The 14,930-nt window shown below is 43.0% G+C and overlaps 5 protein-coding genes across 5 annotated transcripts; 1 reads left to right on the forward strand and 4 right to left on the reverse strand.

The window, feature by feature from the left end:
- Window positions 1-104: 104 nt before the first annotated feature.
- EAE97_003570 (uncharacterized protein) lies at window positions 105-1,115 on the reverse strand (the record flags this gene model as incomplete). Its single annotated transcript, XM_038874082.1, has 1 exon — window positions 105-1,115. One exon carries the CDS (start codon window positions 1,113-1,115, stop codon window positions 105-107), a length of 1,011 nt encoding a protein of 336 aa, XP_038734691.1.
- Window positions 1,116-2,511: 1,396 nt separating this feature from the next.
- On the forward strand, window positions 2,512-3,928 carry EAE97_003571 (uncharacterized protein; the record flags this gene model as incomplete). The annotated part of the gene is made up of 2 exons (XM_038874083.1): window positions 2,512-3,578; window positions 3,838-3,928. 2 exons carry the CDS (start codon window positions 2,512-2,514, stop codon window positions 3,926-3,928), a joined length of 1,158 nt encoding a protein of 385 aa, XP_038734692.1.
- A 197-nt stretch (window positions 3,929-4,125) lies between these two features.
- On the reverse strand, window positions 4,126-8,830 carry EAE97_003572 (uncharacterized protein). Its single transcript, XM_038874084.1, has 4 exons — window positions 8,128-8,830; window positions 5,303-8,029; window positions 5,020-5,167; window positions 4,126-4,862 (listed from the first exon to the last, which is right to left on the reverse strand). The coding sequence occupies exons 1-4, from the start codon at window positions 8,347-8,349 to the stop codon at window positions 4,513-4,515; spliced, it is 3,447 nt and encodes a 1,148-aa protein (XP_038734693.1). The 5' UTR covers window positions 8,350-8,830; the 3' UTR covers window positions 4,126-4,512.
- Window positions 8,831-9,093: 263 nt separating this feature from the next.
- On the reverse strand, window positions 9,094-10,200 carry EAE97_003573 (uncharacterized protein; the record flags this gene model as incomplete). The annotated part of the gene is made up of 1 exon (XM_038874085.1): window positions 9,094-10,200. One exon carries the CDS (start codon window positions 10,198-10,200, stop codon window positions 9,094-9,096), a length of 1,107 nt encoding a protein of 368 aa, XP_038734694.1.
- A 1,167-nt stretch (window positions 10,201-11,367) lies between these two features.
- On the reverse strand, window positions 11,368-13,851 carry EAE97_003574 (uncharacterized protein; the record flags this gene model as incomplete). The annotated part of the gene is made up of 3 exons (XM_038874086.1): window positions 11,368-12,018; window positions 12,070-12,133; window positions 12,182-13,851. The coding sequence occupies 3 exons, from the start codon at window positions 13,849-13,851 to the stop codon at window positions 11,368-11,370; spliced, it is 2,385 nt and encodes a 794-aa protein (XP_038734695.1).
- Window positions 13,852-14,930: the final 1,079 nt, after the last annotated feature.

A 14,930-nucleotide genomic window follows, 5' to 3' on the forward strand; every position in this document is an offset into this window, starting at 1 on the left:
ACCAACTCTGTCTGTTAGTGATAGAAGTAAGGTTGTTCTGCAAACCTAATCCCCCTTCATAATGATCAAACATCACAACCCCTATGGACGGAGAGTTGGTGGTTTTATTTTTTGACTGCATCCATGTCGCTGAGGGTCCTCCCCGAGCGCTTTTCCACATCTCGAGTGCATGCCGGACTTCTGATTGGCCCATATCTACCCTGAGACGTATCTCTGTTTAAGAATGGCAGTGGTAGATCATCGAGCGTCTTGTACCCTTTGATCGATCCATTTGTTATGTTATAGTCATTGCCTATGCAAGCTGCAACTACCTGTGGCGCAGGAGGATCTTCACCATTGATCATTACTTGAAACCTGGATGTTTCGTTTTGTGGTCCTACCATCTGGGCAACTGATGTGACAAGCGAGCCTGTTGGTACAGATACAGTTTGACTCAAACACCAAGTATATGCATCATAAAAGCTATCCATATCTAGGGCTTTTTGAAAGCTTGATGCGCCGCCAATAAATCGATCGTAAAAAGCTTGTTTTGAGTTCATTGGCATGGTAATGCTCCACGAGTACTGTGATTCTTTTGAACTGGGTCTGTCAGCCCATGCCCGGATTGCTGAGAAGCCACCTGCTGCGCAATTGTCTGAAAACTTATTAGATTCGAAAGTGCAGAACGTGTCAAAGCTCGAATTGTCGACCTGTGTAGGCCAAACTTGAGACTTTTCTGCGTTTAGGGTAAAATGGGCAGTAGACCAGGTCGAATATTCTGTCGTTGGGACAATCCACCAGTCCAGGGATGGCAACATCAATATTGCAGACGCGGGTTCAGAGACAGCAGCTAGGATCATAGCAAAGAGTGTCACGACAACAAACATCAAGCGACGCTTAAAATGATGTCCAAATGTACCTGCAGCCCACAACTCCGGGCTGAGAAGCGAACCAAGATCGGTGATCTTGAAAGCGATGAGGAACCCACCAAGGGGTATCCCTTGACGTAAAACTTCATGCTGTAAAAAAGACAACACAATTGTTGACAAAGAAACTCCGATGAGTATCTCATGGACTTTGGCCACGAATTGCAGTCCATTAAGCCGAGTATTGACTTCTGCGTCAGCATTACCCATCGAGTTTGCATATGTTTTATACCCATTCAAGAATAATAGGGTAATAGTGATCATGATAGGTAGTACATGTATACCAGTTTTTTGAAGTGCTTTCAGTCTATCCTTCCTAAATGCTACTTTCCGCTTCTCATTCTTCTCCTTGAATGTTTGATTGGAACTAGAAGAGCCGGAAAAGACATTGAGACTGAGCAATGAAAGATGAAGAAATGATCAAATCAAAGCTTGTGTAACGGATAATTAGGTGAAGGAACATTTGGCTGGCCAATGTCGAACAGAAGACACTTTATACAGTTGCATTTACTGTGCCTTACACTTGAGTTATGAATCGTTATTTCAAGGAAGAAAACTAATCCTTTTCCCAAGACGATTCCAGCGGTGTCATCCGGGCGTGTAGCTGAAAGCCTGATAGTTGATCGATGGGGGCGAAACCCAGGGAGACAGAGCTACCAATGGCCTCTTCAATACCTGGATGGAAGATTCTTGCCAATTTTGAAAATCTTAGATAAGCAGCGAAGAATAATGGCTTACCGGTATCGAATACTCGAGCAGAGGCACACATATCTCAAGGCTAAGGTTGCACATGGCGACACACTTGTCAACCCTGGTTTTATCGACGGAGTCCTTGGATTATGCATATCTTCAAGGTCTTTAACAAGAAATACATGAAACGTAACGATAAAGAGTTGAAATGTGGAAATTCGCAGGGAGCGGCCACTCATACCAAATGACTGGAAAGTTAAAGCTTTGAGCGTCTGATACTGTGACTGAGAGGATCAGTAGCATCGATGCCGTGTTGTGCCATAATGATCCTGAAACGATGAATATGAGAAAAAGATGTTGTGCTTATGAAGCGTTGGCAAGGCGTCATTATTCCCAGAATATGCTTTCCTCAGATCGACCTTTACCTTAAAAATTAACGATGAGGACACTTTCACCACTTGATGTCGTCGTCTTCGTCTTTGTATTTTCCTCTCACCGAAAATATAAGAATCCTCAAGTGCGCCATCTTATCTCGCATGTCACATCCAACCAATCACTATCCACAAACGTACCCACCTCCAAAGCCATGGGAGCTAAATCCCTACCACCAATCTCCATCCTCTTGAAATGAGCTTCTTCACCGCCCCGTCCAACCACCTTGAACCACGAATTCATCAACTTCTTTCTCACGCCCTCACCTCCTCTTTTTCCTCACCTCTCACAAGCTTCATACTCTGATAGTCCGGGTCCATCTTTCCATTAAGACCCATTCTATACTGGTTCGAGACATACATACATATATACATACATATACATACATACGCACAACATATCTGCAGCTATCTTGAAAATCCGGGCTTCAATTGATTAATCCGATTTAATTGAGGATAAGGATACCGACATCGACTCCGCAGAAATGGAGCGATACCCCACACCTCCCTCCACGAGTTCTCCCAAACACGGATATCACGATGATCATAACTTAGGAGGGGCACGAAACGACGCTCCAGCGTCATATGCTTTCCATAACGATCACAACGATCATAAATCTACCATCTATTCTTCCTTCACAAACGCGTCGACTGTCGTTCCTGCCTCCACAGAAGCATGGGCATCCGGTTATCCAGCTACTAGCTCGAATAAACCCATCGACAAACACCCTCAAGATTTCTTCGGCATCACATCTCAAGACCCATCTTACAATCACCCCAATCCCATTCAATTTGGCGGTCCTCCCCACCCTACCGCCACCGAAACTTTCAAAACCCAAGGCCCAAATCCAAAAACTTACAGCTATGACAATTATCCACTAGCTCATCGACCCGCCCAAGAAACCTACTGGCAAACAACATCCGACCCCGTTTCTCCCTCCCAAATCCCTCAAACCCACCCGTACCTCGAAACCTACAATCACGCGCACCCCTCCCACCCGGGCCCTCCTCCCCGCCGCTCCAGCTCTCCCACCCCCAACACTCTCCCCTCCACAGCCGGCACAAACCCCTACTACAACCCCCCCTCCCAAACCTCTCAGTCCTGCCCCCAACCCCAACCTCAGCCTATCCGCCGCCGTTCCTCTCCTATCCCAGGTCGCATCTCCTCCCCTCTCAAAAGACCTCTCTCCCCCTACTCTCTCTCCCGTCCCAAACCCCGTCCTGGTTTCATAAGACGTGTTGCCTCGCGCTTCACATCCTGGATCCGCTCTCTCTTCTCCTGGATACGAGCAAATCCTATCAAAACCGGTTTACTATCCTTCATCCCTATTTTACTCGGGACCGGAGTCGTCAAAACCGTGAAAGGAGTGAAACATTTCCTTGGAAACCGGGCTTCTAAAAGAAAGGAAAGAAAGCACGAACACAAGCTTGAGAAAGAGGCCAAGAAGTTGGAAAAGAAATGGCACGAGGATATATTTGGGGACTTCAAGGGATTTGCTGGGACTAGGGGGGGACCGCTGAATGGGATTTTGAAAATTGTTCATTTGTTGGTGTAAGTCATTTTTCTATGCTCTTTTGCCTGACGTGCTCTATTTCCCCTGCTTTTTCTTTCTCATCTCCTCCTTCAAGCACCATAATCATTTTCTTGAATCCAACGACCCCGAAGAGTCAACATCAGATGACCTCCTATCTCCTCTTGTCCTTTCCAACTATTGCGACAACTAAAACCTCCCATTTCTCATTATCTGATTTCTCCACAAACATTCTTTTCCTCATTTTCTCTCCACATCCCCCAATCTAACACCGCACAGAAACCACTACTGCAGACTAACACCCTCCAATTTCCCTCGCGCAGCCTCTATCCTCCTCGAGCTCTATTTTCTCGACATGAAGAACCTCTAGGCTATTTTCATCATCTTGGAAACCGCCTATTTTTTTCTCTATTGTCATCTTTTCCTTATCTCATCTTATTTCCCATTCTAACGACCAAAATGTAAACCCTTTCCCGAACACATGATATCTCATCATATTTTATTTCCTTTCCTTTCCTTTCCTTGACCTTTTAACGACCTAACGCATGATACATAACGCATAACGCAGAAACGACACATGAAGCATGAAGGAAGCATGAAGGAATTAGAACGGTAGCCTAGGTATATAACATCATAACCTCGAAAACTTCAAACAAGAACTTGCCGCTCGCGGCTTTAATGATAAAAACAAAATGACCACCAAAATACTTAATTTTTTTCCCGTGTCCTTGTCCGTGATGTCGTAATGTATCCGAAAGGTAAACTCCTATCCCATTGCGCTTTCGATTCCCGTTCTGGTGCAAGATCCCAAACTCCGAATGCCCGCTTGATGCCTGTCTGGAGTCGTGTGTAATATATGTAATATATGTATGTGTATTTAACGACAAAACGGAAGTAAGAAGATATACGTAAAAAAAAGTCGTCGCTGGAAATAGCACAATGAGCAAACCCAGCTCAAGGAATAGGAAAATCCGAGTCTCCATTCCATGTTACACTTGAAGAACTTCCATTTGTGCGATTCTTTTTCGAAGGACTCCTAGCTGAGATTGTTGTGCTCTTTTTAGATACACTCTTCTCTGGTGGATTCCCATTTGTAGATTTGGCACGGTGTGTATGTGGTTTCGAGAGGTTCGTCGTATGTGATGGATTCTTCATCCGAGCTTCTGAATTCGAATTCCGCGTCTCGCTCTCCGTCTTCGGATACCGAGTGACTAATGTCTCGATCTGTTTCAGCATATCGTGGATCCGATATGGTTTTGTCGTTACATCATCCATGCCCGCTTCGATCGTGCTCAATATTTGATCTATTCCAGAATAATGACATTGGTTAGCTTCAAAGTTTAGTCCTGTCTGTTCAAAACCCCATTGTATCTACCCCAACCCATCTTAGTTTGTAGCGGGGATGGATACACATAGTGGATATAACGAATGAAGTTCGCAGATAGAAGAGTTAAAGCTTACCTTTTCTCGCATTGGCCGTTACAGCAATGATTGGGACATGTCCCTTGATCATCCCCTGAGCCTCCCACTTCCGGATCTGTCTTACACATGTAATACCATCCATAATGGGCATTTCCAAATCCATGAGTATGAGATTGAGTTGTTGTTTCTAAATAGTGTGTATTAGTGATATCCAATCGTATTCCTACTGCCAAATCATTTCCTACTGGCACTCTGCATGCTTATCCGCTAGTGATTGGAAGTCAAAGGGAGAAAGGGGTTTAAGGAAAAGGAAAGTACTTACTGAGTTATCTTCTTCAACACCATCCCCAACCCAGAATGTCGTCTCTTTGAGGAATTCTAATGCTTCTCCACCATGATTTGCAACATTGACCCCATAACCTTCTTTCCTCAAACTTTTCACCAGCACTTTTTGATTCAATAGATTATCTTCTACAACCAACATCTCCAGCGGTACCTTCTCTCCCTCTCCACCATCATCTTGATTCCCTTTCGTACCTCTTTTAACACCCAAAGGAGACAGCCGAGAGCTTATCCTCCTCATCGGCGAAGGTCTTATGGGAATCTTCACATCAGTTATTTTCACCGTCATCCTACCCATACCGTTATGTACCGTATCCTCATTACTCGAACTCGATATTTCAAATCCACACGCCTCTCTGAGCGCATCGTCCCTTAACGCCATCTGTAAATCCTTTTTCATACTATCTTCCGAAGCTTGCAAATCAAGGGGTGGAGTCGTTCTCCTTGTCTTCAGATAAAATTGAAATGTGCTTCCTTTTCCCCGTTCACTATGAACTCCAATCTCACCACCTTGCATCTCAGTAAGTTGTCTCGAGATAAAAAGTCCCAATCCACTTCCCCCATACTGCACGTGGGTTTTTGGAGACGCTTGCATAAAGAGATTAAAAAGATTTGCTTTTTCACTTTCCGAGAGGCCTCGACCGGAATCAGTGACAGTGATAGATATATAGAGCACTTCCCCATCTCCCCATTCACCTTTCACAGTTTGATCAGAGCTGCTTTGATGTTTAGGTACATATTCGACGATCGATTCTTGGGAAGATGGCCTTTCGAGAGAGGCGGCCATAGTGACGGTGATCCGACGGACTTCTTCTGTTCGGGTAAATTTAATGGCGTTAGTCATAAGATTTAAAAGAACTTGAAGAACTCTGCTTGGATCTAATAAGGTCCAATCCACGTTCAATTCTCTGATGGAATCATGTTGGACGAAATTCAGTTTGGTATCAGCTTGTTTGAGTTCTGATTCAAACATTTTGAGAGCATTATGGATGATATGTACCGGCTGAGAAGGTTCGGGGGAAACAACAAGAAGATTGCTGTCTAATCTCGAAAGAGTCAAGATATCATCAATTATGCGTTTTTGATGCATGGCACAGTATATGATTGTATCTGTAGCTTCAATAGCACTACTTATTAGATGTGTTGGCAGTTCGGCGGATTTTGATTCGTGGACTTTCTCAAGGTCACTGAATTTTCTAGTTGAATCTTGATATTCGTGTAGTGAAGATAGGATTTCATCGGCACAACCGATTAATGCTGACAGTGGGTTGCGCATTTCATGGGAGGTCATATCAATGAATCTTTCTTGCTGCCTCCTCATTTCCAGGGCTTGTTCCATTTTCGCTCGCAGTTGAATTTCCGACCATTTTAACTCTGTGATATCCGTAATACAACTCATGATCGTAGAAACATTACCTTCATCGTCCAGATCCGGATATAAAGTAAGTAAGAGATGAGTCTCTGCCCACTGCTCTTCTCCATTAGTAGTTAGCTCTGGGGCTTTCCATGGCTTATTAATTCGTGTCTGAAATGTGAGGGGTTTTTTTCCTTCAACGCATTCCGACCATGCTCTCGTCACTGGTTCGAATTCCCCGGCCACTAACACTTTCTCCCAGTCGACCTGCAAGCTTCCAACCTCTAATTTAGTCTGAGATCTCCAGAGATCGTTTGCTGTCATGGCAGTTCCATCTGTCTTCAGAATTGCGAGCCCAACAGGAATTCGTGTTGCAAATCGCGCAAAGTTCTTCTCACTTTCGGTAAGTTGATGTGATAGAATTTCCCTATCTAATGCCTCCTGTTTCGCAACTGCCAACCGTCTTTCCACTTCCTGGCGGAGTATGATAGCAGAGAGTTGAGGAGTCGTTACTTGTTTTGACAAAATTTGTATCCACTCTTGATAATCTTCATCATAGGATACTCGAGGATTCAATGCAAGGACAAGAAAAGCAAGAACCCTCTGTGCCTTGGAATCCGTTATCGGACAAACAACTAGATGAGTTGGTTCGCCAAATCCTCGAAACTGTATCCCATCAAATCTTTGCTTCATCTCGGGATCCACAGGTACTAGTACACTCTCCATTGTGTTCATAGCTTGATTGAATGGCTCAGCCAACCAGTTTTGGTCACATGCTAGATCAAAGCCCGAAGGTGCAATGGAGTTTCCTTCGGGTATGCCAACAGAGCCTTCAAAAACGCAAGGTACAGTTGATGAAAGTGGAATTGATGCTTCAGAAGATTCAGAAACCGAATATAACAAGCAAAAAGGCGCATCCTTATCAGCCAGCTCAAGTCCTTGGATCAAATGATTCCAGAGATCACGAATACTTTGGGCTTTAGATAAATGTTCGCCCAGAGCACGAATAATGGACATTCGTCTGTACCCAATTACCTGACGTGTAGTTTCATCAATCGTTGTCCGTACAGCAATAACATGTCCTTCGTCCTCACAAATGATCGGTATGAATTTATAAGTCATGTAAGTTTCCTCTTCAAATCCATGTCGATGAAGGAGAAGAAGAGCATCTTTCTGAATAAGTGCTTTACCTGTCTCCTTTAGTGCTTCGATAAGTACATCGAAATGGTCCCATACCTCTGCAAATCCAATACATATATTTTGTCCTTGTGATGCAGGGTGTTTATTACCAATAAGTTGTGTGAATGGTTCATTGTAAATAATGGTGCTATCATCCCCCCACAAAATTGTGGCCTATGTATTAGATCAGCTATGACGTCCTCTCACATATAAAATTGATGAATAACAGAAAATAACTGTCAAAGTCAGAAATTTGTAAATCAAAGACTCACCGGGTTTGGATCTGCAAAACACAAAAGTACCATAGAACGAAGCTGCTTCGACCATCCATTTATCGCACCCAGGGGACTGTTTTCCCAATCAACATCCACGGTAAATTGTTGAAATGGAGTCAACCCCATCGTCCGTGGTTCTGATATCCAATCGAAATTCTTCCGTTTTGACTTCTTTGCACCCCCTTCACGTGCTGCTCCCAGCGTGTTATGTCGATCCATGTTACAAGTTGAAAAGACTTCTTCAAAGAAGAATGCCTCGAGTCCCAGCTGGTGATCTGATACCGCATAAAGAATTTGCCCTGGTATCAAAATGTATGGAAATCTGGGAAGGCAAAATTAACACTCTGAAGTCGAAGCCGCTGTGGAGTAGGTATTCAGTCAAATTGGAGCATCAGTGGCGAGCGTAGAATTAATGATCCAACAATCAAACCGGTGGTAAAGTACAGATTATTGTGATGATAATATAATTGACATGATTATTGAAAAGCGATAATAGAACATCAAAAATTTCAGCTTGTCTAAAAATGTCGACAAAAAGGAGGTTAGGTACTAGACTTGTGCGTGGCTGTGGTGGTCGTGTGAATTTGGAAACCTGGAAAAGCACTAATGGGTGTTCTAGTGTTCTAGAATGGCCTTAAACTCGATTCAGTCGGAGTGTTCAGTCCGTTTCAAAACAATTCACGTGAATGGGGGGAGGTTCTAGATCATATTCCAAATTCATCCAAGTATCCAAGCAGTATATCTATACATACTTTAGTTGTTTTGTAGATTTGATCTTGATAAAGTTGTTGATGCTAAGTTCCTTGTTGACAGGTCACAAAAGTTCTTTGCATATATACACACAATATTGTTCTTGTAAATGACGGCAAGAAGTCCCAAGCGTAGCCAAAATTGGAAAAGTAATAGATGGGAAAATGGTTGATATAAGTAACATAACATTGGCCACCAATCCACCCGAGACCTTTATTCATTCTCATCAGTAGAAAGGACAATTCTCCCATCATTGTTGAATGGGTGGTCATTCGAATAGCTCTCCTCATGAGGATGATCAGCTATACCAAATTTCAAATTATCCCCCTGCAAACACGAATCGCCAGATTGATAATACACAGGATGAAAAAGATGTGAATTGCCGGCGGCATTGCGTCTTCTCTCAGTAATGATAGATATTGCATCACCTAAAGTTGCCGGAGTATTGTGACGTCTGAAATCAAACCCTCGGGAAAAAATATATTCTGTCCTTTCCAACTTGGTGAAAGTTTGGTCATAAAGATAGATGAAGTCCGAAGGATCATATCTTAGAAGATTTCTCACAAGACACCGGTACCATTCACCATATCCCCACGCAATCTTCTCAATTGCTTGAGGTGTAAAATTGTACTGAGATTGTATGGTCGAATCCGATGGAAAAAGATCTAATTCAATGAGCTTGACCACATGCTGTAGAAACTCATTGAGCTGCAATATTTCTACTGTATCAAATGATTCTATCAGACGTAAGCGAGGGTCAGATATGACCTCAACCGGAGGAGAAAACCAAGAGCCCATGCCGCGGGTGCCCGAGAGACGACCGGGGTTGAATTGAACGTAAATTTCATCGTGAAAAAGAGTAGCGTACGTCCAATAATTGTAGATAGCCCGACGTAAACGTCGTTGCTCATGAAGCCAAAGAAATCTCCTGTCCTGGTAGTCAAGACGCCATCTAAATTGTGGGAAGATCTCGACAAATCTAGAAGCAGCTTTGCCGAATTTCATCATTTTGCTCAATAACTGGATTGAGAGATGGGGCTCGTCTGGAACTTGTATAATGCGATCGACGGCAATATTTCGGCGTGCTCCTGTGCCGACAATGCTTCTACCTTTGGTTGAATCATTGCTCATGACCAATTTCACTAGGCTAGGAATTGGACCATATTCATTGTCCAATGCTTGCCTTATGATGGGCATACGTCGTCCACGTAGCGCATTGTAATTCTGTTTGGAAGTCTGGGACAAATGGAGAATATCAATGAGGTCGGAATACTCGTATATTTTCTGCAGTAACTCGGTTGAAAGATTCGCGATGGACATGCTGAATATATGTATTTGGTACGTTTGGAATGTTTTGTTTTATTTCGTTTTATATGATGAAGGTTTTCTAAAAATATGGACAAATTGTCAGTATGTAGGTATGCTAAGAGATTTGCTAGTTCTGACTTTACTCACCTCTCTCTTATGTCGGGCAAGCCTTCCGCTGCAGGAGGGGTTGCCGGTTAACTATTGTCAACTTTCAATTGCTTCAACTCTGTAATTCCCGCTCTATTAACAGAAAGTCGATTGAATAAATTGGGTTTATCGGTATGTGATAAATGCTGCGCTGTTGAAGAGCGCGAACCGCAGTGATGGATAGATAACCACCAAACGGCAACCGATTTATAAGAACTTAGATTTGGAACACCCCGACATTGGGGCTACATGAATTGCAGGTGGCATCTTTCAAGCTTCTGCGATTTGAAAATGACAGTCTGACCCGACCGAACAGTGATTGATAAATCATGACGAACGTAGTTGCAGAGGAGGAAGCACAATAGAGTCGGGGAAGTGATGATGTCTACTACATAGCTTATGTAATAATCAGGATAAGGATCTCTATCGGGGACCTCGAATGTGATACGAGATATCCCAAAGCATCACCACATTTCATAGAATCATTTTTGGTATTCTGTTATTCCACCCGAAAGTCATATTAATCAGACACTTCAATTCTCTATCTCTGCTTAAGTGGTTATGATGGCTTAAACAAAAGTGATATAAATATTAATTAGCATTGCACACAAATAAAACTAGCTCTGGGAACAAAAATTCAAAGATAGCTCTTTTTGTGAAGCCAATGAAGGAAATGCAGACTTCTATAAGAATGCCCACTCTATCGAAAAGCTTCTAGTATCTCAAAGATATCAGAGTGGGCAACCAAAATGAAGACTGTTATAGATTATCTTGTATCTTGACTATAGTAAGCTAATAAGACGCCCCCAAAATATGCAATCTCGAAAACATGGCATGGCCTGAAAATTCTAATAATCTCCCCTCGCAATACATGCGCAGCGTATCCGTAGCAATAGGCTTGTTGACTATTCTAGACATTCTCCCCACCCTTTCACCTAGACCAGCTCACGATCGCTCATGAGTTCCATCACCGGGAATTTGCAAACTACAATCCTACCTGAGCGAATAATGATACTCCTTGCCCCAGGTTATTTACACAAATTGAGTCTCCATCATTGTTGACATATTACCACCATCGATATCAGTGACCGGAATCTCATCCCCCATTTCCATAACCTGATCATCTACCGCTTTCTCATCAAATTTTGCAAGCATCCACTTCTTTGCCCTCGGCTGATGTATCTGCAACATACTTGCCAAATCCGTTTCTTCACTCCGCACTACCTTTCCAAACCGCTGTTTTTTAACCTTCCTAATGCTTTCTTCGTCATTCCAACACGCATGTTTGTCAGCAACGTAAATCTCACTATTTGCCTTGTACCAACTACTTAGAGCTGAATCCGTTTCGCTCTTGACAGGTCGAAGACTACCAGTTATAAAGGCAAGTATCCCGGCGAGACGATTCCGGCAATCTCTAGAGGTGAGTAACTGTTTGATACCAAGGTAAGAGTCGCCAACGCCCATAAGCATGATATTATCCGAGTTATAAAGTTGGATAAAATTGTCCCAAATATAGCAAACAAGATCTTTCATTTGACTTTCGAGTTCAGTCATACCAGGGTGGGATGGGTAACGACTGGTGGAAGGGTGGGCAGTGTCTGTGTTCAACGGGATGTTGATATCCATTACACCAATTTTATTTTCAATAGCCCAGGCGATGAAATCATTAACTGGAGGTTCGACCTAATTTTATTAGCTAGGCAGATGCTATATAGCATATAAGGAGAGACTTACAACAAAGGCGTTATGTAAGGCGATTTGAGCTGTGTCTGGATCGGGAGAAGCATACAATGTCGGACTAGAACAATCAGCAGACATCATTAATAAAAATGAAGAGGGGCCTTACGGATCATGAACTATTATCAGTAATCTCTTCGCAAGATTGATATATGGGGTAACCATAACTTGATTATCAAAGGATCTTGCAAGTTGATGCCGTTGAATCCACAAGGAAGTCATCCGGTAGTTCGTCTTCAACGTATTACTTTGGCCATTTCTGATTTGATCATCAAGACGAAGGGCTCTTCTAAATTTTGGTTCCTTGTAGTCAACGACCCCAGATCGCATACATTGCCAATATTTAGATTGGTAGTACTTGACTTCTTCAAAGACTCCAGCAGCGGATTTATTCAATGGTGGAATAGGAAGTCTAATTGGTGGTTCTCCCATTAAAGTCTTGGCAACTGCAAGAGCAGACTGTGAGATTGCTGCTAAATTGTAACCACCCTCGAGGCAGACTGCCACTTTTCCATCAGCGAGAGACATGAGCATATGGGTCATGTGAGAATAGCAGGCTGGGGTTACAAAACAACCTCCAAGTTCGTCACCCGCGGCAGCGTCAAACCCTGCAGAAATAATGACCAGGTCAGGATCGAACTCTTGGGCGATAGGCATGACAATTCTTTGGAATGCTGCCATGTACTCTCCATCTCCCATACCTTGCGAGACCCATCCGATATTGACATTCTTGCCAAGGCCAGGTCCACGACCGACTTTATCATTACCACCGTCGGGAAGGCTAGGATCATCAGGTTGACCGGGATAGAATTGGCCATCGTCATATACATGAAGCGAGATATATAAGACGTTTGGATCGTCGTAAAACATGTTCTGGGTGCCGTTTCCATGGTGGATATCCCAATCCAGAATCAACACCTTTCTACATATCTCAGGATAATCCGCCATACAGACTTTAGCAGCGATAGGCACGTTATTGAAGACACAAAATCCTAGCGCTTCGTTTTCTTCAGCGTGATGTCCAGGTGGGCGAATAATGGCAATAGCATTCTTTACATTCCCCACAACAACATGTTTGCAAGTTTCTATCGCACCACCTGCAGCGACAAGGGCAGCGTCGTAAGTACAAGGTCCAACATAAAGGGACTTTCGGCCAGTATCATATCTTTGATTTGCCTCGCGCAATTCTTCAGAGGTCATGCTTAACAAGGACTCAACCCAGTCATAATGGAATGCAGTATGTGCCAGGCAGATCTCGTCTTTTCGGGCTAATCTTGCCATGATACGCTGCATGTACTTGTTAGGTGATTCCTTGAGAATTTTCTCGACGTTTTCCGCACTACCAGTATAGACTAAGCCAGCGTCTTTAAAGGCTCTCATTATATGTTCTATCCGTCTAGGGTCTTCTGGATGTGCCGTATTATCTGAATAGTCTCCAGAGGTGTGTAACTTCATTCGGTCGTCATAACAAACCCCAGAAGGGAGGTATGCTTGGCGTGGAATAGCTATAATCTTTGTATCTTCTGATGATGATGAATATATTTCATCCTCTGGGTCATGATAGTCATAGGTTATTGCCATGTCTTCCGTAGTAGTTAGGACCCTGGGGTCAACAAATCCATTACCATTGCCATTTGACAACACTCCGTTAATAGATCCTGCATGAACATTTTCATGTAGTTGAATCTCTTGCTGCTGTAAATGTATAAGCTCCCGTGTATTCGGCTGCATATCTAGATCACTGCCTGACTGCAGTAACGGGGGTCCTAATGTGTCCATTATTGACCGACCAACCCGTCACCAGGACCGGTATTCAGTAGATGTTGAAGATAAACGACTGAAAGGTATGGGCTGTCATGCAAGAGGCGGAAATTATGCGATTTTAAATTAAAATACAATCACAATCCTTCAAGCCTGAGCAGCAGGCAATGAGCTCTTTGGGTACGAAACACCAAGATACTGAAATGCCGTAGTCTTTCTTGATATTGCGAGAATATGTCTGGCCGGTTGAGGTCAAGAAACTATGAACCGTCAGAAGGTCTGTAAGTTTATCATGCAAATTTGAAAGAATAGAGTCACCAACGCTGAAAAGTATGATAGCATTGGATAAATACGGTCAAAGAAGACTGGAGCTGGATCATTGTGGATGAATCCACCCCAGAACAGTGGGAGATACCCGGGGATGTGATATAGAAGCAGCCTGATAAATTGTATATACATACATATCAACTTCATCCAGAAAATCCTAGCAGTACTCCATTTCCATATTACACAATGAGTTTTGGATCATAGGTGAATAGAGAGAAAAAAGAGGAAAGTCATGTGACCGAAAATGCAAGGGAAGGACAGACATAAGTTCTTTGATATCTCTTGTAAAATCTAATAACGGAGTTGTACTTCTATAGAGGTTTCTTGAATCCACTTGATCCATGCAAGACAACGATGATGGGGTGCGATGAATGATTGTTGATTGAGAACAGAAATGAAATATAAACTTACCGAGACAATGATGAATGGGAATGGATTGTAGCGGTTACCCGAAAGAAACGATAGTTCTCAGGTATCAGAAGCCGAGAATTATGTAAGAGAATGGCTGGCGGTTCGAAGGTTTGGAAACAATGCTATCTCGAGTCCGTAATTATAATATTGTCGAGTTCACAAGTTTATGGATGAGTATTGTTTGTGAAGTTGCAGGAGAAGGAGAGATGGATTTCAAGTCGAAGCACCCGAGCCGACAAAAATATTGTAGCCTGGCATTCTAGGCAAGAATATTAACCTTAGCACGTAAGTGCCCTCTCACTCACATAGCAAAATTCGGGACATCAAGAGAATGTATTCTTTCAATATTTGACATCAAA

This window comes from Botrytis byssoidea (genome assembly GCF_014898295.1).
Source record: "Botrytis byssoidea strain MUCL 94 chromosome Unknown BBYS_006, whole genome shotgun sequence".
NCBI classification, from domain to species: domain Eukaryota; kingdom Fungi; phylum Ascomycota; class Leotiomycetes; order Helotiales; family Sclerotiniaceae; genus Botrytis; species Botrytis byssoidea.